Here is a 27,683-nt window from a genome sequence, read left to right on the forward strand (position 1 = left end):
TAATACTACGCTAAAATTGATCCATTTTAGTATTTAAGTTTCAGAGTAATTTATTTTGATAAATAAATAAAAAAAATAAATTTATTTTGATCAACAACTCACCAAACTCTCCCCACCTTCTAGAATCCTTGAGATGCAACTAGAACCTTCTTCCTCTCTCTCTTCGCCCCCATCTCGTCTTCCTATCTCAGCACCTCTCCACTGCTCCCCATCTCCTCCATGAAACCCAAACCGCACGATTCCAGAATCCCAATCACATTAAAAGAATACTCCAAGAATTCCCACCATGTTCGGTGTAGTATTTCCGGACCGCAGCTTCCCCATGGATGCCTCAACCTTCTCCCAGATCGACCCTCTCCACTGGGTCCTCGACATCTCCACCCTCGTCGGTGACTCCTACCACGACCTCAAGGAAATCTGCGTTTTCCTCCTCTCCGCCGCCTCCCTCCCGCCGGAGAAGGCCCTCGCCGTCTATGCCCAGCCCCCTAACCGACCTTTCCTTTTCTGCGGCGCCGTCCACGCCACCCGACCCTCCGCCGTCCTCTCCCTCCCCTGGCCCGACCCCGCCGATGACCCCCTCGCTGCGGACCTCGCCGTCTCGGCGGCTCCGGGGGCCACGACGGCCAAAATCGGGTTGTCCGTGGAGAATCTGGCGGCGCTGCCGCCGGTGGCGGACGCGGGTGCGGAGAAGAGAGCGGAGAAGCTCGCACTACGCGTCGGGGAGAATTTATTCAACTTCATGCAGTCGTTCTGCGGCGTCGACGGCAGCCGCCTCATCGTGCCGATGGATATTTTGGACCGGTGGTTCAAGAAGTTTCAGGAGAGGGCCAGTAAGGATTCTAATTATCTCAAAGGCTTCGGCTTGTGAAGAGAGGAGAGGAGCGGAGCTGGAAAGGTGCGAGCTTTCTTGATGGTTTTTACCTTCTCATAGGTTTGTACTTCTGTATGATGTGAAAAAAAAAAAATTTGTAGCTTTCTTCATTTTGTTTGCTTCTTTTATTTGTGAACTTAGTTGATAGAAGCCAGTATTGGAATTTTGGAGATGTCGAACAAATATGTTTCTATGTCTAAATTATTCCATTCAAGTGATCTCTAGCTCATAACTTGTTGTAAGTGAATCTGGTGATTTCTACGATCGGTATACTATACATTTCTTTCAGAAACTCCATGTAGGCCATTCAACTATTGAGTCAGAATTAGGCGTATGGATTCAACTATCCGATATTGTATGATGGGTAGGTATGGTTGGCATCCAAGAGCTTGGACTGTTATTTGGTCGTTGAAACATCTCTCTTCGGGTCCAAGGGGAAGAATTTGATTTAAGGCTCACCTGTCCTCTTATACATTGTTCTTAGATTTGTCTATTCATTGCCTTTGGTTGATAGGTGTGGGATTTCTGAGGTGGTGCAAAAATTGATCAGAACAAATTCCACATGTGAATTTGTTGTGGTCTAAGCTGTATCAGATGATGAAAATCTAGTAGTGTACAATCATTTGGCGCCTTTATTGGAAGTTTTTAGATGTACATTGAGCAGCAAGACCTTGTATAGATAATACATTGAACATTGTCCAACAATGGGTAAGATTCATAGCACCTAGTTCAGAAAGCAATACTTATACAAGGAGAATATGTTAATGGTTCACTTCATTGTGGACTGAGACTTAAGTGAGTTACTTTAGGTGCCCTACTAATCCTTCTATATTTCAACCTTCATGCTCCTCAAATGTTTTTCACCAATTAGAATTATGCTGTAATCGATTTAGGTTCCTCACTTCTGAAGAACCATGCCAGTCTGATGGAGTTATATTTTCCTTCTACTCACGTATCACACTAGAGCCAATTTTTTCTTTCTTTGAAGAGAATGCTTGGAAAACAATCACTTTTTCTTGAAATATTTCTTTATCTTATACAAGCTCATCAACTTGCTCTTTATCAAGGATGCTAATTCTTTTATGAATCTGGTACATAGGCTCTCATAGTTTTATGGACAGCTAAACCTACAGATTACTTGTATAAACATAAATCAGCATGCAAATAAATCAATTGTTTGAAGCTGTACGGATGGTGTTTAAATATGCATGCGAGTGTTCTGAATTGTATATGCAGGTCTTAAACATGATCTAACGAAAGATAAATTAGAGATAACGATCTAACGCTTGTTTAATAACCTTAATAATGATTGAATTGAGGTAATGTATGAAAAAGATCATGATTACATCCTAGGTTAATTAACCATGTATGCATGGCTACCATGTAGATCGAGGTCTTTATCTGCCATTGCCAAATTTTGAAGACTAGGAAGGAGTTGGGAAAATTTTGATTGTTAACTTGACATCCAGCTCATTAAATCGTTGCCAAATACTTGAACATGGAAAAATTGGAGGAGGTAAGCTGATTAGCTATGTTGCTGAATTATTATTATATCTGCTGAAGCAAATGAGTTTTTCCTGCATTCCAACTTGTAAGTAGATATCCTAAAAATACGTGATATTTTATTCTAATACAACCTTTAGCTGTGCACATTTCTAAGGTTGGAAAGTCTCCACAGTATAGTCTAAGCAATTTTTTGCTGCTGAACTGATGTCAATCTCCTACAATGTGGTTCCAAGTCGTTGTTTGTGAGGAGGGATGAAGCAAAGATCCAAACTCCTAAGTTTCTGATGGCAGATGGATGGATTATATAGAGTATCGGATCTAGTTGTGAGTTGTGATCTATATATCTGTTCAGTGATATGAAAGGAGTCATGTATGGTTGTACACTGTTCGTAGGAACCTGTCAGTTGCCTGCGAAGTGTTTGTATAATTGGAGTAGAATGACTCCATCTGCCAAAATGTGTGTTGTACTAGGTTGAGGGGGTTTGTTTAATGGGCCATTGTACTATTGTTTGGTATTCTTTATTATATTTTCTGTTGTTAGAGCTGTCAAAATAATTTAACCAGCTCGATCAAGCTTATAGCTTGAAAGCGAGCCCACAGGAACTTGATCTCTAGAATAGGCTTAATCTTGAGCCGAACTTGATTATGAGCTTAGCTCGAACAAGGTCACCTCGATATTAATCAAAATAGTAATTATATATATATATATATATATATATATATATGAGTGATATGAATTGTTAGATTGAATTTCGAAAGGCTTAGAAACTTAGAATACGAAGTCCCAAACCAGCCTTGAGTTCTCCATCTCTAGTTCCAGACCACTTTGGCTCTTTTCTCCAATCCCTCACTTTCTCTGCATAAATTTACTCGCTTCTTGATAAATCTGATCAATAAATATATAAGCATGGTATGATTCACTTTGAAGTTCTGGTAGATACAAAAATATTGCCTTATCATATCTCGAGAATCTTGAGTTATTGGTGTAAGCTTGGAATATCTCAAGTCCTACAATAGGTTTTTGATCAATTCGATTTGTCTATGGTGTTAATTTCTTGTCTTCATTAAGGTTTGGTTGTGATCCATGTCTTAGAGGGCTTCTTTTGATGGAATTTTAGTGAACTAACTAGTGTTAGATAATCAAAAGTGGTTGTCATATTTATATAATTATAGTCAAAATTAGGCCTTATTTAATGTTTGATTCAAGTCTAAATTAAATTTAATTCAATTCAAGTTTGATAATGTTCGAAAGTAGGTTTGAAGCTCTTCTAGGATTTTGAGCTCAAATTTAGTTCAAATTAAACTAAGTTCAATTTAAATTTAATCCAACATCTAACCAGATCGTCACCAGTCTAATGGTCACCATCTCAGGACCAAATACATTCTCCCTTTCCGTGATTCTCATGCCATTGCATAATATTCTTTAGTGAAAAAGAAAAAGAAAATCCAGAAAAATGCAAGAAATAGATAGGAAGAACCATTTACCGAATTCTAAAAATTGGATCATATTTTGACTGCTAAATAGTTCGGTAGTTAAATTCTCTTTAGGAAGATCGATTTAATTGTCTAATCTATATATAGAGACAGTTTGCTCTCTTTGTTTAGCAGAATAATTAACTTATAAATTTATAATTTGGTAAAAAAAAATCTTGAGACTTAATTTGATTTTTAAAACAAGGTAAGAGAAAAGAAAACAAAGTTTGGACTTTGGATAAATAAAAATAAAATAAAATTAAACGGGAAGATGAAAATTTTGTTTTCGGATTAAAATTTTGGGAGGAATAAGGAGCGAAAAGGGAAAGAAAAAGAATAGTCTTCCTTTCACTAATTCTCTCTCCACCAAAACGGAAGCTTTTCCTCTCTCCTTTTCTTTCTATCCCAAACGTGGAGCGTTTACAGTCTGACAGTCTCCTCTCTCTTCTCGATTCTGCCCTCCAAAACCATACCCTAGGAACCCGCCATGGGGGCCCTCCCTCGTCTCTTCAAGCTCCCCAGCAAGGGGAAGGGCCCCCTCCGCCTCGTCGCCGGAATCGCCGTCGCAGGCGTGGCTGTGGCCGCCGGCGCTGAGGTCATCGCCGCCGACTCCTCGCTCTCTTCCTCCGGTGGGAAAATTGCCTCGGCCTTCGACGGCGTCGCCCGATCCTCTCGGGCGATCTACACCGTTCGTTCTCTTCTTCTGCTCGCCCATTTCTCCATTGTTTCCTTTGAAGAACTTTGTAAACTCTCGTCTTTTCTTCTCTTTAGATCGGTTTTATCGTGGTTGATTACAAATACTCTTTGCGTAACTTGCCTCCCAGTTCTAGCGAGTACCGGAGTAAGCTGTCGGAGGTAACTCAATTTTACTCAAAAGTTTCTGTCTTTGATTTATCTTTTTCCGTAGGGATAGAAGTGTGCGAATATAATTTGTATAGAACTTGAAACCAGTTTCCTGTTCTCGTGGAAGTTGCCAAATCAAATACTACAGAGATAAGGACATCCTTTTACAACAAATTCCGGTCACCTTAAGCGAAATGATAATTATACCTTGCTATATCCATTCATTCTCCTCCATTTCAGTAACTCTGTGCTTAGTAATTTTTATGCTCTATAAATATTACTACTCCTTTTTGAAACCCTGACACTTTGTATCTGACGATCATAAATACTGGTGGTTTAGTTTAGTGTTTAGTGGGTAAGTATATGTAAGATTTAAAGCCTCATGAGAAGCCACTTTACGGTGTATGAGAAGATATTTTTTAGGTGCGGCACTCATTGATGGTCAGCTTAAGCATTAGAGCCAATTGGTTAGTTAACATGGTATGGGAGGTAGATTTTTCGTAAGATTTCAAGTTAGAACCTTGCTTACTCATTGTGATTCTATTTCCACTATCTGTTATAGTGCAATGTGGAGGTCACATGTGGAAGTCTTTTTTAAGACATGATGTACATTGTAGGTTTGCTACCTAATAGCTTAGTTTTTTTAGCTCAATTGGTTATGTAACAAGATTAACAATGTAGACAACAATTTTGAGGAGGTTTTCATTTGGTGATCATAGTCTATGCCCTTCTTGATCTAGAAAATGTTTGTATTAAATGTTGTTGGCACTATTTAATCAGTCAAATACTGCAGGGGCCACCTATTTACTTGGGACACTCGTATTTGATCTCTTACATGTACATACACATAGTAATAACCGAAGTTATCATGTCATTTGTTCAGTTAGTCAGTTGTACTTATCTTTGCATTCTGAAATACCATAACTGATGCGAATCAGATCAGGTCAGATCATATCATGAAGACATTAGGCTCGTTGGATCGAGTTTATTTATATTTTAATTAATTCATGTTTATTTTTTATATAAGTTTTTAAAACAAGTCTAGTTAAGTCAGTAACTCTTGAAAACAAGTCTAATTAAGTCATACAAGTTTTTAAGGCAAGTCCAATTAAGTCATACGAGTCTTTAGAATAAGTACAATTAAGTCGTGTGAGCCTTTAAGGTAAGTTCAATAAATTGTGCAAATTTTTAGGGCTATCCTAGTAGAACTTATTGTACTTGACCTCTATATATAAGAGAGGTCAGTCTCCTTTGTTTAATCATCCAACATCCATTGAAGAATTAAGAATTATGTTTTAACTTTAGTTCATTTTAGGAGTAAAAGTAAGAGTAGCATAGGAGTAGTCATAAGAGTAAACTAAGAGTAGAAGTAAATTAATCTTTCATTATCATCTCTATTATTGGCCATCTTCTCTCCTAACCTTAGCCACCATTTTCCTCCATGAGCCATCCACTCATACGGCCAACTTCCACCATCCCTTAGCATTTGCCACCCTTCGACGACTGTCTTAACATTGGATATTTATAATTATGTCAAGTTTTGATTTTGCTTCACCGTTTCATTTTTTTCTTTTCACCCCAAATTAGGAATCACGTGAAACCAAAGCCAAAGAATCCTAACTCTTGAGGCTACTAGTCATAAAAATATCACAAATTTTTCTACTAAAAGATCGGTCTAGATCTAGTTCGTAACAACAACATGACATGATAAATCGGTCTAGATCTAGTTCGTAACAACAACATGACATGATAATTGCTGGTTGCCACTACATATGTTTGTTAATATGAAATTTGTTCAAAGCTTAAGCACTCTCAGTAAGAAAAGAAAGGGGAATTAACTTTGATGACAAGGTACTCATGGAAAGCTCTTTTGGCCTTTTCCCTGATTTTAACAGAGTTCTATGTTTGTTAGTAAGAGGTTGATTAGTAATCAAAATAATATGTAGTCGAAAACATGAATTAAGAAAGAGGCTATCTAGTACTTCAGTAAGCAACCAAAAATGGTATCATGACTAGTGCTGTCAGCAGATTGTTTTGCCAACATAATTTTATATACAATTTTGAATGAAACATGTATTACTCAACCACTCTTAGTTCATTCTTTGACAACTTATTGTCTGTTCACGCTTCCTGTACCATGGAATTATTTTGTCAAAATGGGAAATCTTGCTTTGTCATGAGATGACACATTGAACATGACATATAATTTGTATTTTCGTTGTACTTGTATATGCGTATGCTGTTAGAACTCCTGATTTCCAATACCAGTTGTGTAGCTAGAGGTTGGTAAAAGATTATAGACAAGGAGAATGATGATATGATGATCAATATTGATATTTTAGTTCTTTGAGGTATAGGTTCATTCACGCTCAGCCAAGAAGTTACTTAAATTATGTGAAACAAATAGAGGGTTTTATGTGAAAGCTGGTCAGTTTGTTTCATTGCTGAGACAAGTTCCAAAAGAATACTCTTCAACCCTTTCATCTCTGCAAGACCAGGTTTGTGAATTACTTGCTATGTGCTTGCTAGTATTTTCATATGAGAGACTACTTCATGATTCTATTTATTCTTATTCATCATCAGGCGATTCCATACCACTTCAATGATATAAAAGGAGTAATAGAACAAAATTTGCAGAAGGATTTGTCAGATTTGTAAGCACTTAATTCTTACTCACATTTACTCTGACATTGATTCTCAATAGGCTCAAATTTGTATCATTTACTCCAAATACACTATTATTTGTATTTTCTTGCACCAAAGTTAACATGCTTATACTGGCACATTGGCACAACCTTTTGTGTATCCTACAGTTGATAGTTATGCCATAGTACTAAGCATAAATTAACTTTTAATGGCTAATTAAAGCTCTTTTTGACCTTGATATTTGTGTAATATATCTAATTATGTGTATAAGTTGAGATTCATCGTTGAAGTAGTCTTGAAGCTAAACTTGCATAACTAAAATTAGAGGACAAATTTATGGTAATTTGAAGTAAATTGATACTTAAGAAGTGGATCTACTTGGATCATATACTGTTTAGAGTCCAATTATCTTCAATTTCTTTTTTCAAGTTTGTGTTTAGCTTGGTACAGAAAAGTTGAAAAAAAGCCTAATTTAGTATATATGACTTCAACTGATAAATTTGCAATTTTGGTTGAGACAACCATATGGAGTATAACTATTTGGATTCTGAACTGTTCAGACTCCAATCTGGTGAATTTTGATTTCTCAATTCTTTTGCACTTCCTAATTTGGGAGAATTTTTTTGGGGAGAACCAAGTTTTTGTATTTGTTGGTGAAATTCCAACCAGTAAGCACAATTGGGTCCATGAGCATCAGCATGTAGGTTCTAGATCCAAGTGGTGGGGCTGGCAGTGGGCTAAGGTTGAGCTAAAGACCAGTTGTAAAAGGCAGTTGGATTCACTCTTTCTGTGTGCCGAGAAAAAGCTCAACTTGTTTCCAAAAGAAATTTGGTATAATTTTTTTTTTCTGCCAATAAGATTCAAACTCACGACCTCTGTGAGATAAAACAAAACTCTACACCAACTGGTCGTAAAGAGAAAAAAGAAAAAAGAAAAAAGTATTAATGGGGAATATACTATTACAGAAAAGCACAATATAAACACCAATGACATCTAGAAAATGAGTGTTTTTTCTATGGCAAGATTCATATAGGACTTTAGAAATTAGAATTAAAATTCTTCATCGATGTTTGTAGAAAAAGTCAAAAGACGTCAATTATTGAAAAATGTTTCATGTCCTACAGACTTGTAGGCTGCCTTGATGAAAAAGCGGCATTAGGCATCTTGGCAGCTACTTTGGTAGCGATAGCTTTAAATAGGTTCTTGAAATAACTTTATGAGGGTTCTTGAAAGCATCATGCAGTTACATGGTGGAGCTGTGTCACACTCATAGGTGTGGTCAAGTAGGTGCTGTATGTGTCTGCCTTTTATAATCTGGACTTTGTTATTTGTAGATGTTGTCACAGTAGAAGAAGAAGAAAAAAATGCTGCCCCTTCTTGTTGATCTCAGAAAAATTACAATTGAGAAATACTTTAGCTTTTATATGCTGTTGTCAGATTCCTGGAATTTGATGAACAACCGATTGCTGCTGCATCAATTGCCCAGGTACATCGAGGACTGTTGAAGGATAAACAAGAAGTAGCTATCAAGGTGGGGATTATTGATCAACATGGTAGATTGTTTACTTTGACTTTTCATAATTTTATGTTCGCAGCCTATAAGTGAGTGTTTTACAATATTGCAAGGGCCTCTACTTTGCAAATGTGAAGTACATTATATTTCTCACATCTTGCATATTCCTAGGACTTATGGGTGAATTTCTTTAGCCTTCTTAAAAGAAGACATGATTAATTGAGAACTATCATTCTTCACTATTATTGGAATGCTGAGATGCCCATTGAAATGAATTAACAGAAAAATGTGTAGATTTGCTTGGACCCTTTTATCTCTTAAATAACCTTAGTTGTTTAACATATAATTATAACCCTATAAAAGAACTGTTACATTGTATTTGTGTATCTATGTATTGGTGTCAATGTATCTATATAACTATGTGTCTACATAATTACTGCATAAAATCTGGAATTTTTGATTTGACTCTCAAATAGATAAATACTTGGAAATTGACATGTCCTTATTATTTGATGGCACTGATTATATGGTTAGACATATTTTTTGTCATCACTTCTTGAGGATTACATACAAAGGTTATGGAGGGTTATATCTCAAAAATCTTAAATTTCTTATCCATCTTGAGCAAAGGTTGCTGATGAGGTTGTCATTGCTTCTTAGTACCAAGATTGAGCTTAATGTATTTGGATTTCACCTTCCCCCATTGTCTATCTTTAAGGAAAAGTTTCTCTTACAAGAAGTGGATATGATCTTCAAATCGAAAGAAGAAAATGGAAAATATTCATTATATATGGGAAAAAGAAAATAATGCATTTTTAATGTATGTGATAATTACCTAATAAGACTCTTTGTAGGATTCCTGTTGGTCATTTATAGTATTTCTACTTTCTTACACTTCAGCAGATTGTATTTTGAATGGAAGAGAGAAATTGTAGGCCTTTATTAAATTCATGCATATTTGGGCTCCATTATTAAATTATATCTAATCAAATTTTGTATAGAACTTGTTTTGAAACTCCTATAAATTGTTCTTGAATTGCAAAACACGGTTGGCACAAGAGTAGTTGGGAGTTAACCTAGTTTACCAACTAGTTGAAATGAGTTGTGAACTGCAACAACCCAACTACTTGGTCTCAGCTATATGGATCCTTTTCATTTTGTTCAACTCTATTTAAAGCAAGGTTTCAAAACTTGGTATTAGAATTGGGATTGGCCATTCGGAAAAATGATACACATCGGTCGTATCGGCTGTATCGGTTGTATCAACCGCCCCATATCAGATTGGACTATTATTTTAATCATAGAAATTCTAAATATTATTTAAAAATACGAAGAAATATCTAAAAATTTAGAAAATGATAAGAAAATAATAATTATTTACATATGAAGTCTAAAAACTAAAAATTATATTAACTTATTCAAAATTTTGATGAATATCTAGTTGACTCTCTCTTTCCCTTTCTCTTTCTTTTCTTTCCTTTCAGCTATTATTGCTAAGGCAAACTTTTTTTTCTTCTAATTTTCTTTCCTTTCTTTTCTCTACCTTCTCCCTCTCTTATTGCCACAAGACAATTTTTTTTATTTCTTCTCTCTCCCTCCTCTTTCTCTCTCAAACTCTCTTTCTCCCTCTCTCTTACTATCGTAAGGTAATTTTTTTCTCTGATTTTTTTCATTTCCTTTCTCCTTTCTCTTTCTCTTTCAATCTCTTCCTCCCTCTCTCTCTCTCTCTCTCTCTCTCTCCCTCCCTTTCAATCTCTTCCTCTCTCTCTGTTACTCCCGCAGTCTCTTCCTCTCTCTCTATCTCACTCTCTATTACTGCAGCAGATTTTTTACTGTAGTAATAGAGATTGAAGGAGAGAGATAGACAGACAGATAAAGAAATTGGAGAAAAGAAAGAGAGGAAGAAGAAGAGAGAGGGGATGCTAGAGGGAGAGAGTAGAGAGAAATGAGAGATGGGGCACCGGTGAGAGAAGAAATGAAAAAAAATTAGAGAGAAGAGAGAGGGAGAGCCCGTATTGGGCGGAATCGGCCGATATGGTTGATCTGGTCGATACAACTAGACTGGTTTCGACCATGGATTGCTGATCCTGATCTGTTTTAGCTAATTTCACTCGGGATCGGTCGAAACTTGGAACCATGATTTAAAGTAAGATTCTCAATTAAATTTAATATAAGATCCTCCATGCTGTCTATGTGCTTACTATAATATCTTTTGATAGCTAGTCCAAATCCCAAATAAAGGCAGATTATGTTGGGTAGCTTGATATTCAGTATAAAATTTTTCTCAAGATAAACTATGAAATATAGATTCATATTGCTCAAGAAGCTTTTAGTTATTAATCCACTGTGTTTCTCATTGCTGTAAAGAATGGGTGGAATTCCTTTCCTTGTTTGCTTACATTGTAGGAAAGTTTCACTGTGAAACGCTTAAGGAACAAAACTGGAGACAACATATTACAAGTTGACAATCACTTTACTCCACCCATTTTTAATACTTGACTGCCTGAAAGTCAAATGTGAGGTATATACATATATACCTATGTGCTGCTCAGTGAGGATTAAGATCCTCAGGGGATGAGGGAGTACCAAACGGCCTGGTTTGTGCCTTTGACACTAAAAAGCAGGAGGGAAGATAGAAAGATAAGTGGGGGCAGAGGGAGGAAGAGGATCTGCTACCCCACAACCCTAGGAGAGTTTGTACTGGATGGCTTGGTGGTCCCTGCAGTGATTGCAGAAGCATGACAAATATGAAATAGTGGAAAGTCTAAGAAAAGTGATCTAGATCCTCATTAAGTTCTTTTGTTTAATAGAAAGATCTTATTTTTGTTGTGTTTTTGTGTCTAACTTAAGTTTCATGAACTTGGTCTACTATCTATTGTAAAGATGTGTTGTAAAAGATCATTTTGAATGCCCTTTGTAGAAAATAAATTTGCTATCATTAGTGATATTTCTGATATTGGGAAATTCATGGACTCTAGGTACAGTACCCTGGGCTAGAGCAGCGGATGAAGATGGATATGATGACTATGGCCATCCTATCAAAATCAGTTTCTTGGGTATGAGAAGTATTGGTTTTATGAATATATATATGCAAATGTTAATTATAAGTTATAACCATTTGAATATCCCTTGAATCTATCTTAGCTTGTCTTGGTTACAGATTTCCAATTGTCTTCTACTCTTCTATTGCCCCTCTGGAGGTTTCTTTAGATGTGAATTATTAGGTGCTGCTAAAGGCTAATAATAATAGCAAGACCTAAACAGAATGATGTAGCTAAAAGAAATATCAGACTGTACTTAAGGCTGTCAATGTATACCAGATTTGGATAAATTATCACACTGGAAAGTAGAATGGGAGTAGAAGCAAGCTGTAAGATATTACTTGGATGGTCCTGCAATTGTTAATTATAAGATTATCACATGGCTTACAATTGCAGTCAAATCACAATCAAACCATTGAGGATGGTACTTTATGGAATTCACCAATTCGGTTAATATAATTATAGATTCATTAATTTGGCATCATTCACTTTCAATGAATGAGACATAAGGAGGCTGATTTAACCAGAAACATCAAACCATATGATTTCTTTTTATTTTTCTTTCTGCAGATAACAGCAAATGTAGGTGGAAGAAAAAAAATATAAAAAAAAGAAAGAAAGAAAAATTATTTGGGTTGATCCAACACCAACTGTATTGTAATCTTGGTTAGATATTTGACTCAAATTTTACTCAGAGAATGTTGCCCTTGTTTCAGTTTCATTACCAAATAATTCCATGCATATATATATATATATTCTCTTTCTTTTAATTGCTACCTTATTTTCTTGCTATCTTCCTTCGGTTAATCCTTTCTTTCTTCTCTTCAAACCTGAAAGATTAGTTTGTGTTCATATTTAAGTGTATTTCCTTAGCTATTCTGAGGCAAAACCATTGTCTAAAGTATCATCCAAAACTGATATAGTTTACTTTTCAGTACCATCTGATCCAAAACTAGCCTCAAAACCAGCATCTGGCCAAAATATCTTTAATAACAAAATTTCAAGTGTTTTTCAGATTCTGCTAGATTTGACTTGTATCTGATCCAGTATCAGCCCCATTCCTTACATGCTGTTAGATATAATGCCTTAAAATAAGATAAAGAAATGTAGCTACACAGATTCCCTTATTCCAGGTAGGATTTGACATGAATTTGATCTGTTCACTTTGCATGGACTATGGCCAACAGTATCTTGATTAGTTTCATAATGTTATATGGGTCTCTCAAATTTGTTCCTATTGCTTTTATGTCTTTTATGTTTTCTTATTTTCTGGTATTGTTTTTCAATTTTTGAACTTCATTTTTAAAAGAAGCCCGGAGCTAACACAGTGAAAGTAGAATCAAAATGGCTGAAACTGAGGAAAATGTTTCATCTTTTAACGGAACAGAAACCAAAATTGAATATTTGAACAATGGGCAAAAGCTACGAAACGACCTCCCTAATGAAGACTGTTCAACTTTGGCACTAAGACTAGCCAACAAATTTCAGGCTATACATTTAATCTCTTTTTGCTACGTAGGAGTATGGCAAAATGAGCATGGTCTGCATAACAGTGGCAGTTCGGGGTCATACCAGAATTTGAGTGATAAAAGATGATAATCAACTAAATTAAACTTTCTTGCAACTAATCACTAGGATTCATTTGTTATGACATCTCTGGCTGCTTATTAAAATAACAATTTTGAGAAGGTATTAATTAGGAGTACTGATGTTCTTGCCTGTTGAGCTAGTACAGATTCAATAAAGCTGAGTTACATTTGCCATGTATAAATTGACCTGAAGAGGTAATTTTTATCTTTTAAGATGCATTATTTTACTTCTACAGATTTTTCCCGATTACAGGTTTGGGCGTGTGTTGTCCGAATTTGAGAGAGCCATGTCTTTAGAACTTGGTGAGTGCTAAAAGTTGCTTATTTAGGTGACACTTGGTGACCAACTAAGCTGCTATGTTTAGCATGTTATCTCGTGTCATCATAGATTATTTATTAGCTGAGTAGATCTGTATATATTTCTTTCCTTGTATACTCTTTGATTTAGTTATTTACGCCTCTACTATTCTTTATTGCTCTGACATTTGGAGTATTAAAATTATTGTTCTGTCATATAAGTGATTTATTGCTTACAAGCATATGGTAGAATATTATATTGATTAGGGCATTCAACACCTTCAGAAACTGCAAAACTTTGTTCACTGTGCAATATCTGCCTTTTCTAATTTGATTAGGGCATTCAATTTTTGCAGCCAGTCTGGATAACACCTGTAGGCCCAGTAAAATTGATAATTTCCTCGTTAATTAATTAGCCCAATATTGAAACTTACTTAATATAAGGGCAAAAGTGAACCCAACTAGCTGGTTATTGGAAATTTGATGATAATCAGCGTAAATATTCAGTGATCAATTACTGTTTCGCATATCTGAGATTTACCCAAAATTATGAAGCATAGATACATATACGTGTTACGATACGATACAATATAGATAGCTGATATGGCAAATCCTAAAAAATAAAGATCGATACGTGTAGGATATATGGCTCCTATATATATATATATGTGGAACACATACGAACTAGTGAACTTCTGTACTTTCATATTCTTAATTAAGAAATTCTATATTATTTTTGTATGATAGTTTATATAAGGGGATCTTCAATTTTAATTTATTAAAAGAACTACCATTCGTAATAAAGAATTAGTATTACATAGTTTACTACTAACTAAGATGTAAGATAAGTAAGTAATGCAATCTATAAATCAAAAGAAATTGGCCATTGTAACATGATTTCCTAATATAGATAATAAAATAAACAAGTAAACCTAATCTTGTTACAAAAAGAAATCTTCTAGATCCAATAAGAAATGAAAGATTTTAGTCTCCTTTGATTTGACTTCCATTAGTAGAAATCTCGAAAGTATCTAAGAATATCTGAGAAGTATTCACAATATTAATTTCATTTTTAAAAATTCTAATACTCTAAGAAAGTATGTATTCAGAAGTATTCGATGAGTATCTCCGATATCGTATCCAATAATGATACAACAAAAGTAACCATTTTTCTAGACCCAAAATGGTCCTTCAACTTTGCTTTCTTTTGGTGGGTTTGCAATTCTTGTAATTCTAGATGCATTTGGTGAAAAATTTGTCATTCAGTGTGTGCAGTCTTATCTAATCTGTGCTAGGGTTAAAGCTAGAATAAAATAGCAGATGTAAATTATTCAGATTTATTTTTTGATGATAAAGAACATTTGCATTAGGTTATTCTTAAAATTATGTATGGCCGGTTTTCTTCCAATTATTCTGAAATAGTTTCATACATTAACTTTCAAATCCTTCAATTTTAGCTTTTATACTTTAATAGTAAATCTTTGTCTACTGGAAAATTCTGCTCTCAATATTGTACAGATTTTGTGCAAGAGGCAAAGAACTCTGAGAGGACAGCCAGAAATTTTAGAAAAAATAACATCATCAGAATTCCTCTTGTTTTTTGGGTATGAAGCTTATCTAAAACAGTTGCTTTTGTTTACAAGAAATGCATAAACATGATTCATTGGCAAAGTGGGCTTCTAGTTTTTTATATACAGATCTTGGACACTGTCCGCATTAGCAGATATATGATGATGGTAATTCATTTGCAGATTGTGACAATCTTTAAAATTCTTTTCAGGATCTAACAACCAGCCAAGTTTTGACAATGCAATATTGTGATGGACACAAGGTGTTTGATTGAAACCTTATTTGCTTTGACTAGAATCTTTTTCTTTTTCTTTTTTTCTTTTACCAATGAATTGCTTTTATTGTGTTATCTACAACTATTTTTTGGTTACCTTCTCGGTAAAGTCATACATTACACAGTTTATTGCTTTTGACCTTTCCTATCTTATATTTCACATGCATGAACCGGTACTCATAGAACTTTTTGTTTCTATATCACGATTATTTAGTGAGTGGAACTTCAAATAATTGAAAAAAAACTGTTGTTCCTCTGGGAAAGCCTACCTGTCTGTGAGCTTCACTTGCACTTAGTTTGACAATGTGACAGGAATGGAGGTCTAACCAATCCATTCTAGTTCACTTATTAGAGGAGACGACAACATGCTGCTAGTGGAGGAGGATGCAAACCTGTTGAAGGCTAGTGTGACATTTGAATACCCGGGACTAGCATTTGAATGCCTGTCTGGTCCATGTTTCGCCTGGTTCGTTCAAACTGAGTCCATGATATTTTTTTTTTTTTTCTTTCTGAGTGTTGAGTTTTGTGAAACATTCAAATGCCTAATTCTTGCATTTGAACACCTAATGGTGAACCCGAATGGAGCGTAGGAGTACCGAATATGAGATAGTTACATTAATTAAGTTATTTTTATGAGTTTAAGTTGGGTTAGGACTTGTTTTGGGTTGTTTTCTTTTCTTAAGTGATTAATATGATTAGGATACTATTTATAGGCCACTTTACTTGAGTTAAGTAAGCAATAAAGTATTTTCTTCTCTTTCTCTTCTCTCTCGAGTCTAGCTAGTCGGCTAGGGTTTCTTCTCTTTTTTTCCTATTAAAACTATTATGGTATTATCAAGGTTTCTTATCTTTTTATCCATTAAAACTACTGTGGTATTACTTGATAAATTTGTTGAGTCAGATCCTATCAATTAGTATCAGAACTTTTATGGCTAGTTGACAAAAAATATTCTTCAACTCATCATAAGGTTGTGGAGGGTGTTGAAGACATGGGCGATGTCGGTGGAGGACTGTCTTGATATGTTGGAGTTAACTTTTTATCAACAAGCAAGGAAACAATTGGAGCATGGAGAAATCATACAAATAATAAATAATAACATACAGGAGATAAAGGAGCAGATGATGTGCATTGTGGAGATGATGGCTAGGTTGGAAGGGAGGTCGGTAATTTAGTGTTTGGTTCTGAACTAGGCTAAGAGTGTATTTATTATTTATGATGTGATGTGAAAAAATAAAATAATGTTAGTTTGAAGGGATATTTGATGGACAAATACTCTTTTCATGCCATGATAGTGTTTATTATTATAATATACAAATATTATAATATTATAGCATACAAATATTATAATATACTAATATTATAATATGTATTTTGCGGGCTTAAATGCATATTTGTTGGTTTATATAGTGTTTATAATAGTCATTTGTATACTTAAATACATATTTGCTGGCTTGTATGGTGTTTAATTTGCAGGTTTAAATGTATACTTGCTGGTTTATAGTGTCTATAATAGTTATTTGTGAGTTTAAGTACATATTTGCTAGCTTATATGGTGTAAAGAGAGAAGAGACTTGATTGAACATGATTTAGTATATTTTATAATATAAAATATGAATATTTTGGAAGAGAGAGGAGAAAAGAGAAAAGAGATAATAAGATTGATAAGATATAAAATTAGTAGATTTGGGGAGTGGGTACTGAACTAGATTAGATAAAAAAAGAAGATAATTTAATGTTTAGTTACTAAACCAGGTTATGGTTCATTGAACCACATCAAGAACCCCTAGGGAACTCAAAGCAAACAGGGCCTAAATGTTTGAAAAGAATGTTTTTATATTGTAGAAAATTTTCTAAATGCTTGGAAAGAATGTTTTTATATTATTCAAAATTTTCTAAATGATCTCATTTCCATAATTGTTTCTAATTTCGACTAAGTTAGTCACAATTGAATTTTGTGATTGTTGCTAATGCTCCCTAATGGGCACAGTAATAGGAACATGTATTTAACGTTTAGGGAATATAAACGATTAAATAAGATTTAAGGAATTTAAATACAAATCTAATAGACATAGGCCAAACTAATTGCGGGCGGACAGGCTAGAGCTTAAAAGACGAGCCATTATCTATGAGCCTTAATGGATGGGCTGGGTGTGACAAGCTCGGGCCATGTCAGGCTGGGACATGGCTTGACTCCAAGCAGTCCAATAGACTTTCGGGTCGAACCGGGCCGAGTCTAAAGCAGGGTTGGGAGGAGCTATGACATGATTTTATTGGGTTGGACATGAATGGGCTTTGGACTCATGGGCTTTTCAAGCATCCCTAACATCGAGAAATTGGTCTTGAGAATCTATGGATGACTAGAGTCAACAATTGGGTTGCTTCATTTGAGAACTAGGGGAGAAAATACAACCGGAAGTGAAAACTTGCAAGACTCAGACGATAGCTCATGCCATGGATTTGGCACGGATGCACGAGGATCAACTAGTGAGGGGGAGGCAGATTTAGGGCTGGTTGGGCTTTTGTCTACGGCAACTGCAAGGTTGATTGTGACGCCACTCGTGCTGAAAAGACCCTAGGGTCAACGATGATCGGAGGCTCAGCTTGTCGATGGGACACAACCTGTAATTCCACCAAGTAATGATTTTGGGCATTTGACTTATGAGCAAATGCGGGAGCAATGAGAAAAAGGCTTGTGCTTTAACTTTGATGAGGAGTTTGTTCGCAGACACCAATGTAAAGGAAAACAATTGCTCGTTCTTGTAGCTGAATCAGATTTCAATGACACCGTGGATGGGGAGACGGTCGGAGCCACCCTAAAAGATGTGGTAGAACCATCAAAGATTAGTTAGATTACCTAGCATGCCTTATTCGGGTGTGTGAAGCTGTGGACTCTATGGATGTAGGGTCTTTAGTAGGAAAGTCGATGTCCGTGCTGTCCTAATTGACTGTGGAAGCACATATAACTTTGTGAGTAATCGATTATCCAGAAGCTTCGGTGTAAGATAGAGCCTGCTACATTGTTTTTTGTATTCATTGCTGATGAAAATAGGATGGAGTACATGGAGTTTTGTCGTAATGCAGATGTCCAATTGTAGGACTCTTACTTTTCATCTATATGTATCACTTAGGATTATAAATTTCTAATATCGTTTTGAGGTCGTAGTGGCTACAAAATTTGGGATGGTCTTCTTTGATGATGGAAGTTTAACAATGAAGTTTGAGATGGCGGAAAAGAAATACTGATTGCAAGGAGATGGTGGGGCGGGCTTTTGATAGGAAAAGTGGACTTGATGCAGCGGATAATGAGTCATAGAGTAGACATTTTTTTTTTGATAATGATGACAGAGACAACTCCAATCGAGTCACCAACAGCCGCATGGAACCTACAGGATTCGGGTTAGGCGGTTTGGTTGTTCCGGAGTGTAACCGGGAGGTGGGATGAATTAACATGGAAGGATGCTATATGGGAAGATTTTGAAGACTTGAAGCCATGGTTTTTGCATCTCAACCTTGAGGATAAGGTTCGCCTCCAAAGGGAGGGGAATGATAGGAAGGTCTTAACCGCTTCGTTCACTTATTAGAGGAGATGACAACAAGCAACTAGCGTAGGAGGACGCAAATGAATAGAAGATAGACTTATATTTATATCTTATTATTATTTTTTCTAAAACTTTTATTATTTTTCTGTATCTAAAATTATTTTAAAATACAAATCGATACAGTTGATAAGTTGATACGGCAGATACGTATTGTTTTTTCAGACGGCCAATTTCGATCCCGATTCTATTTTCGAGACTTGAAACCTTGCTCTCAAGTCTAAGTAGGGGGTTACGATTTCTTCTCTTTTTATCCATTAAACCTATTGTGTTAACTTGATAAGTCTGTCGGATCAGATCCTATGTTCCTATCACAATGGCATTGGGGTTATTGGCATTTAAATTTTATGTAATCGTGAAAGTGAAACATTGCTGACGATATATGTTCAATTTTTACAAGGTTTGCTCAACTGTGTAGGTTGATGATTTGGATTTTCTTCGGGATGCAGGTATTAGTCCTGCGAAGGTTCGTTTTTCACTCAGACAATATATGTTTCCTGTGTACTATTAAAGTTGTACTACCTCGCCATTCATATATTAGTTGTAAAGCTCCACAAATATCATGGTTCTATATGATTAGTTTTGAAGTTTCCTTTTGTTCTTTTGAACTTACAAATTTGGAACAAAAATAAAAATACAATGGCCGGCTGAACGACTTGGTTGATATTTCTGCTAAACAGACAAAATTAACTAGCTTTAAAATGTCTGTTTGAACTTTGAACTCTTTTTTTTTTTTCTCGTTTCACCAAGATTTGGGTATCCGCATATTGTATGGTGCCAAAATCAGCTTCTAAATTCTTCTGAGTTCTGACAAATATTTAAGTCTTTTCTTGGTTGCAAATCCTTTAGTACCAGATAAACAAGATTTGGTTTTAGCCATTCAAGCCTATTTGATTTGATGGTATGCCCTTCTCTAGCTAAATTATCTGACTCAGAATCTGCCTACTGATAAGGGGGTTGAGAACTTGAGATCACATTATAGTCAGTTACAAAATATTCTCATGTCTTATAGTTACTAGTTATGACCTCATATCTGTTGGTCAGCTGTGATTCTTAGGGGATAACATGATCTGGAAGTCCGTTAAGCCTGATTTACAAAAAAAATGTATGAAACGTGTGAAAATGGAAGTGATATTATTATTGTCCTATGTGTTGTAATTTCAAGTTTGTCCTCTTTTTCTTTCTTTTTCCTGTTATTAGGAATTTGCCCAAGTTAGAACTTAGAACTGACATGTTTCCTTGATAAGTCGATTTGGTCTATCTGAATTAGTTAACATCCAAGTCTTAAACTTTTATTTGGTTTTTTCTGTATCTGCTGTATGAAATTAACCGATACTAACTGCATTTTATACTGTTATTTTTATGAGTGATCTCAGGTAGCTAAAGCATTAATGGAAATGTTTGCTGAAATGATATTTGTCCATGGTTTTCTGCATGGAGATCCTCACCCTGGAAACATATTGGTTTCTCCAAAAGGTCGTGGTTTCTCATTAGGTATGCCCCTTATTTGGTTATTCTTATTTTGTGATAAGGTAACAAATCTTCTACTTACTGTCACGACCCAAAATAGGAATCATGACCGGCCATGCATCTCAATATGCTTGAGATGCACGAAGCCTTATTAATACTCTCTACATGTACGATGGCAAAATAAATAAATAAAATAAAATTGTGCTTTATTAAATTTTAAAACTAATTGCAATAAAGATAAAACAATGTTAATATTTTTGAGTCTCTAAACTAAATAAATAAAACTTTTAATCTAAAGCATAAAATCTAAAAGAGCGAAAAAATAAATAGGTGAATCCTAAGTGGAGGTGGAGTCTGGGTACATTTCGCTCAGTCGCCCCGCTGACTATTACCTGAAATAGATAAACAAATACAAAAAATAGAACCCATGAGCCAACAACTATAGCTCAGTGAGTGGAATCCACTCGAAAACCAAATAAATTTTAAATCATATTAATGCTGAATAAATTAAACTAAGAGCAACAATATCCATAACAATATGCAATAGGCATGCTCTCTAAATAATAATAATGATAACAATAGAGAGATGTCACAACTTGTAACCTTGCACGTTTTCAAAATATTAACATCTTTTTAATATTTATACTGTCGTATGTCTTAATGGGTCTAAACCCTGTGGATCCACATTAACTAGAAGTCACCTCGAGATGACGCTCGAGACTTTTCTTCATAGCTGATCTAGTTAGGGTCATCAGATAGTATCACCTTGTGATCAACACACTCTGTCTTTTCCTCTAACCGTTGAGAGAAGTTAGAGTCACCTAGGAAATTTTCTTATTCATCCTAGGACTGTTCCCTAACCCCGCCAGAGTCATCTAAAAAAGTCACCGCAGTGATCTAATTTATGACTTTCCCCTGGACTTCCAGATAGACTTGAGTCACTACGGAAAATCGCAAGCGATTTATACTTGGACTGTTCTCTAAGTCATACCAATACTAGTCTCATTTTTTTTCATAAATTTCAATATTTGCTCGAAGTATGGTGATGCACTGAGTATAATGATTAAATGCACATAACAAATATAACAATTAAATTTTTGCACGTAAGAGTGAAATAATAATTTGCATATAGAAAATTTACATGGTCTGACAAAGGTACGAAATACAATAAAATAAATATGTGAGTGAATCCACTCACCTGAGTCTAGGCAAGACAACCTAAATCTCAAATCTCTAGCTCACGTGCTAAAAAAAAATCACCACCTTTAATAACAAATAACAATAACATTTTTAATTAAAACAAATATTAAAATCTTTCTACAATTTAACCCAAAAATAATTAATTTGGGCTAAAATAAGCCCAAATCAGTTGGGCTGGGCTGCAGTTGGTCCGCAGCTCACCCAACTATCACCTAAATGGATTGGGCCAAAGCCCAATCTAATTAGCTAATGGAACCGGGTCGGGTTCCTTGGATTTGGATCCAACCCGACCCGAATCCAAACACTAAAAGGGAGAAGACCAAACTCGGGTTGCGACGCCGGCGGCCACCGCGGCGACGGTTCGCCGGCCGCACCCTCAGCTCCCCAACACCCATACGGTGCTGCTGTCCTCGCGAGGTGGAGCAGAACCCGCGAACGGCGATCGATCCCATAATCGACGGCGACCGGAGCTACGAGGGCTCCAACGGTGAACGCCCACAGCACGAGGCCAACGACAAGATGCTTCTAGATGGAGCGGCAGCGACCTGAAGCCGCCGGCCGGCCAGATTTGCCGGTGGAGCCGAAATCCCAAATTAGGTATTTTCGATTTACCCTATTAAACTTTAATTAAAATTTATGGGTGAGAGAGGGCTTACCGACGAGTTGCGTGGTCTCCGATGGCTCCGGCGGCGCTCCAGCGGGCCGATCCCACAGCGACGACTCCGACAGTGAGGAAGAAGAAAGCGAAAGAGGGGAAGAAGAAGAGAGAGAAGAGGGCTGAGATGGTTAAGCAGAGAGAGAGAAGATATTAGGGTTTTAATTTATAGATTAGAAGAGGATCAAATCTAATCCGATTCGGATTAGATGAAATCTCCCCTTATCTGCGCCTCGTCGCGTGCCAGAGAGGGAGAAGGGAGGGGCTGCACGTGCACCCTCCTCTCTTAACCCCAATTTTTTTTTTTTTTAATTCTGACACTTACCCTATTGAACTATTCCATTTCCTCCCAGTCAATTTATAGTGTGTTCCCACTTATACAGTTCTTTTGGATCATGGAATTTATAGAGAGTTGGATGAAAAGTTCAGATTGGACTATTGTCAGCTGTGGAAGGCACTCATTTTGTTGGATTCCCAGAAAATACTGCAACTAGGTGAACAGTTTGGTGTTGGCAAGTACTCGAAATACTTCCCTGTTATCTTCACTGGGAGAACTATAGAAAGGTAAATGAAGTTCTTTAAGTTCAATCATTACATCTGTGGCAATCATTCTCTTATTATTTACCATGGATTGCTATGACTATTGGCATGGGTTGATACATATCATGCTAGTGAACTATCGGCACCAATATGGTGAAAGTATGTCAATATTCCCTTACGGCTGCTCGTGCTGACGCATCTAAATGTGCATGTCTTACTTAACAAACCTAATTTGGATCTGTTTCATTCTTTTGATACTTCTTTGCATTGTGATGCTTGATCTATATAGGTTATGCTTCAAATTTTAGAAATCAAAGGAAAATTTAAGTTTTCCCAAAGTTATTTTCCCCAATTTAGAAGATTCGAGAAAAATTTGAAAAAAATAATGAGATTAGGATCTAGTTGTTGAATGACTTTATTTTAATCCTTAAAACCTATTTTAAAACCTTAGAAAGGTTAAAAGATTTCCTTTTTTCGACATTGTTAAGACTATTTAGTGTGTCATCAACAATGGCTCTGTGTGACATGTGCTAACGATATATACTATGCCGAGCTAAGATAGGCACGACAATTCTTGATTATTACTATAGTTCTACGTTTGGTTCGATCATAGTTTTTTGTTGGACCATTAAAATGTTTAATAATCTCTAATGCTATTTGAGATAAATTAAATTTGAAAGAAAAATAGATACCTACTATTCTATTCCGACATCTAAGTACTTCTTTCACACTCATCTCAGAAAAGTCGATATATCTTCATGTAACAAAATGTCATTGTCATATTTATGTAGCCAAAGATATTAAATTCAATTAAAACCAAAGGCTTTACGATTTTCTTCAGTCATCATTGTCCTTCATCGTCCTCTTTGAATGCCCAAAATATAATGCTGGCCTCATCTGGAGTCCCTCTCTTTTTTGCGCTAGTATTGTTCAATGGCTACATACACGGTGCTTTTTAAACTTCATTCAATCAGGTTGAGAGTTTTGGCCTTCTTTAGTTCAGGCAAACTTGTTTGCTTTCAGTGCTGGTTGGACATTCTGATATTTACAAACCATGAGACCACAGAGATATGCTTGTACCTCAATAAATTAGTCATGAATGTTTGCTTAGGACCATAGAGAATAGAAACTATGTGGAATATTTCCTTTAAAATAGGGCTGTCCAAAGTTTACATTGTGAACCTAAATTAACAAATACATCACCTCATATTCATTTACTCTCATGTTTTCACCTCCATGCAACCTTGCTGGCTTGAAGTTTGGCCTTGAGATGAAACAGTGCCTGCTGGAATTTATTGAAAATATAGGCTAAAAGTCAATAGTTAGGGTTAAAACCTGCAAGATTGGAAATGGTTTTTGACCTTGGTTTCAGATCACCATTGTTTGACACCAATCTTTTCCAGCCTAAATTGTTCATTTTTTTTTTCAGTGGTCAAAAACAATATCTGACTGAAATAGGAAGTTCAAAGTTCAAACCATTCCATCTCACTTGTTGTCACATTAGCAACCGATTGCAGAATCTGTCTGATGAGATAAATGTAATAATGTATAGAACTTAATTATGCTCTAATATTTATCAATTCCTATAAGTTTATTGTAGTTGTTCATCTTGATGAATTCATGCAAAAGTGCTGTTTTTGCATTTCCATCAGCAAATCCATCCTTGGAACACAAATGTCTGGTGAAGAGAAAAGACGATTAAAGCGCGAGTTACACTCTTTAAGGATGGAAGATATATCATCATTCATGGAATCTTTACCTCCTGACTTTCTTTCTATTCTGCGAACTGAGTAAGAAAACCTTTTTATCAACCCTTTGTTTTGAAGCATGGAGATGTCTTTATTGATTTTATTTCCTTTGGTAACCTATAGATGTACTCTCATTTCAGTGGATTGTTGAGGTCCATAGTCGGCAAACTGGGGGCACCACGTCATGTACGTCTTCTTGCATATGCAAAATATGCCATATTTGGTCTTGAAAAGAAGTCCGACTCAGAGTCTGGTAGTTTTTCTTTTTGGTCTTTTTCCCTGTTTTTGCAGTTCTGTAGAATTAACGCCAGATTTAGTTATTGTAAATCTTGGTCTCATTTTCAGACACAGTCAAGCATGCACTTGCAAAGGTCAGAGCAGATATGGGCTACTTTCAGTTGATGGTACTTCTTGGTGAGCTAATGCATGCCCCTTTTGTCTCTCACTGTGTACTTTTCTGCATTCAGTTAAGTAAATTTCATATAGATTAAACATTAATTTTTTATACACTTTTCAGAGTTCATGGCATTGCTTTCTCAAATAAATGATCTGCGACATATGCTTGCCAATAAGTTGAAGAGGACACTGCATGGTCTCAGCAAATTTCTGCATGTAGATTTTATTTTCTGATGGTGTTGTTAAAGAAGCAAAGTGGTTATTCAAAGGCAGAATAAGATGATGTGGCATGGAAAAATGGAGTGAAAATGCACAAATTATTGTGGACACCCTTGCCTAATCAGCTAGAGGATTAACTGTTGGTTAAAGATTCATTTAATTCTAGTTTCATTCTACATAGTATTATATGAAGGACACGATTTAGTTACTTTGTTGCATTGTTCATTTAACATTTACAACTACACATCAGAAAAAATAGACAAGCTTTTTTTTTTTTTTTGTCTTACAGATCTGCTTTTCTAAATGTTACTTTGTCATTTTGATTTGTTCAAATGTTATAGCTAAAATAAGCTTCCTGTGATGTGTATACGTATTGATTTAAATAAATTCAATTTGGATTAGCTTTTGTTGTAATCCACAATTCTGACCAAGTTTAATAGATGTGATGATTCTATCTTTTGGTAGTCACCTTTCTCCAAAATTAAGACACCCGTTCCTTAATGGCTGGGACGTGGGAGTTTCTTTCTCTTTCATGATCTTAATATATGGAGACTAATCTTTAGCCATTGTGAAAAGTTATTGATTGGTCAAATGAGATACATTTTAACATCATTTCTTATTCAAGAAAATAATAATGTTGATGGGCGCATATTATTCTTGTTTTAGGGGGGAGGGGGGAAGGGGGAAGATAGATAGCAAATGCTTGGTTGCCACTGGCTAATGGGGCCTTTGTTGTGGAATCTTTTTATAGAGCAAACAAAGATAGTCTTATCAAGGGTGACACTGAAATATTGAATAATTCTTCTACTGTTTGCAATCCACACAGAATTGTATGTCATCTATTTGCGCAAGGTTTTGTTGATTATTCTATGTGAAAGGCATAATGTCCCTTTTTCTTGGAATAGAGATATACCTTTGAGTCCTTCTACTCTATAATAGAAGTTAGGAATTCTATTTCCTTGTAAACTTTATGATTAATATTTGAGAACTTTTTATTATTAAATCACCATATTATGGTTCCTTGATTAAATGGGTCAATTCAGTTATCTAATCTATACATTAGGAAGAGCTTATGATCTATTAAAAAAATATAAAAGAGTAAGAAAGAGAAAAGATTCTTATTTTGCTCCATTGTTTCAAAGTACTTTTTCTCTTTTATATTCTAGAGTGAGAGATTTAGTTCCCAAAATCATTTCAGAACGTAATCCTCTTTGTATTACCTTTTTTATTTTTTCTTTCTTTTATCATCGTATTCTACTAGTTCTTGTAAACAAGTCATTAGCGAAGTTGATCAATTGATGGCATTTACATGTAACAGTTTCAAATTGGAAGTCAATATTAACTCTGTGCGTTCTTATCATGTGATTTGCACCCAAAGACCTGACAAGATCTCTTGACTTAGTTTTTCAAAGTATCCATCTCTTTAGTATTCTCTTTCACACTGTTCCATTAGTATCTACTTTTAATCTGCTAGAAGTTTAGTCAACTTGTTAGAAATGATCAGAAATAACTGCAGTTGGAGCCTTTCTCCTGCTTATTTAGTTTACTTTTTTTTTTATAATAATAATACTTGGGTTATAAATATATTTTGCCTCCAGTACTTTCGACAAAAAATATTTATACTTTTTTGAACTTTGTTTTGTATCAGTATGTCTAATCTTATCTGAACTTTTGGTTGAACTGCAACTCGAAATATCTTATGATAAAATAACTTAAATGTCTCTACTTCTGTTAAATAAATATGTATTCTAAGAGAAAATTTAAAGCAGCTTAATAGTACACAAAATAAGTCTACAGGAATAAAGTGATTTTGTTCAAATTAGTAACTCTTTTTAAGATAAGAAAGACAAACATTGTTAATTTTGGATGAATGAAAAATTTACTAGTTGTAACTTAGTCAAATGTTAGTATGACGACAAATAAAAAGAGAAATTTAAACCCGCATGTACATAAGGGTAAAATATATTTAAACCCTAATTTACTTTCGACGCCTCTAGTATCTCCTATAGAATACTTTATGGAGCTAAACAACAAAAATGATGCCTTTCTAAGGGGAAATTCCATATAAAATTTTCTGTTATTAGCATCACCTTATTCCTTTTGCTAATGATTCCAAGGGAATTCTATGATGCATGATGCATCCAAACTAGTCCTCGTCCTAGAATAAAGGAGATAATTCTACTTAGAATCACCATCACCGTTCACATATATATTTTCTAAATCTCTATAATATCTA

General features: G+C 35.4%; 2 protein-coding genes across 8 annotated transcripts; both read left to right on the forward strand.

Moving 5' to 3' along the window:
• Positions 1 to 147: 147 nt before the first annotated feature.
• Positions 148 to 7,155, forward strand: LOC140786646 (protein OPI10 homolog). 3 transcript variants are annotated; one of them, XR_012108683.1, is made up of 2 exons: positions 148 to 931; positions 2,259 to 2,395. XR_012108683.1 is itself a non-coding variant. In XM_073135242.1 (2 exons), the coding sequence occupies exon 1, from the start codon at positions 287 to 289 to the stop codon at positions 866 to 868; it is 582 nt and encodes a 193-aa protein (XP_072991343.1). In that variant the 5' UTR covers positions 148 to 286; the 3' UTR covers positions 869 to 895; positions 7,051 to 7,155. The 3 variants fall into 3 exon arrangements, 2 of the variants coding, with proteins under 2 accessions (XP_072991343.1, XP_072991342.1); XM_073135242.1 differs by lacking the exon at positions 2,259 to 2,395 and adding an exon at positions 7,051 to 7,155 and having other exon boundaries at positions 148 to 895; XM_073135241.1 differs by having other exon boundaries at positions 148 to 895; positions 2,259 to 2,397.
• Positions 4,173 to 25,848, forward strand: LOC140786645 (uncharacterized). Of its 5 annotated transcripts, none has more exons than XR_012108681.1 (16): positions 4,173 to 4,538; positions 4,622 to 4,705; positions 7,051 to 7,191; positions 7,277 to 7,347; positions 8,777 to 8,870; positions 11,831 to 11,908; positions 13,719 to 13,785; positions 15,298 to 15,383; positions 15,560 to 15,610; positions 19,638 to 19,685; positions 20,596 to 20,713; positions 22,928 to 23,108; positions 24,737 to 24,874; positions 24,956 to 25,085; positions 25,178 to 25,246; positions 25,350 to 25,848. XR_012108681.1 is itself a non-coding variant. In XM_073135238.1 (16 exons), exons 1-16 carry the CDS (start codon positions 4,338 to 4,340, stop codon positions 25,460 to 25,462), a joined length of 1,653 nt encoding a protein of 550 aa, XP_072991339.1. In that variant the 5' UTR covers positions 4,173 to 4,337; the 3' UTR covers positions 25,463 to 25,848. The 5 variants fall into 5 exon arrangements, 3 of the variants coding, with proteins under 3 accessions (XP_072991339.1, XP_072991340.1, XP_072991341.1); XR_012108682.1 differs by having other exon boundaries at positions 24,956 to 25,018; XM_073135238.1 differs by having other exon boundaries at positions 24,973 to 25,085.
• Positions 25,849 to 27,683: the final 1,835 nt, after the last annotated feature.

This window comes from Typha latifolia, chromosome 4, assembly GCF_019914945.1.
Source record: "Typha latifolia isolate L0001 chromosome 4, TyphaL0001v2, whole genome shotgun sequence".
NCBI lineage: Eukaryota > Viridiplantae > Streptophyta > Magnoliopsida > Poales > Typhaceae > Typha > Typha latifolia.

Excerpts from the sequence above, each read along its gene's own strand:
- LOC140786646 (XM_073135242.1), top strand. The coding sequence starts at position 287 with ATGTTCGGTGTAGTATTTCCGGACCGCAGCTTCCCCATGGATGCCTCA.
- LOC140786645 (XM_073135238.1), top strand. The coding sequence starts at position 4,338 with ATGGGGGCCCTCCCTCGTCTCTTCAAGCTCCCCAGCAAGGGGAAGGGC. Across the intron at positions 23,109-24,736 it reads ACTGGGAGAACTATAGAAAG|CAAATCCATCCTTGGAACAC; the intron begins GTAAATGAAGTT and ends CATTTCCATCAG. Across the intron at positions 25,247-25,349 it reads TCAGTTGATGGTACTTCTTG|AGTTCATGGCATTGCTTTCT; the intron begins GTGAGCTAATGC and ends TACACTTTTCAG.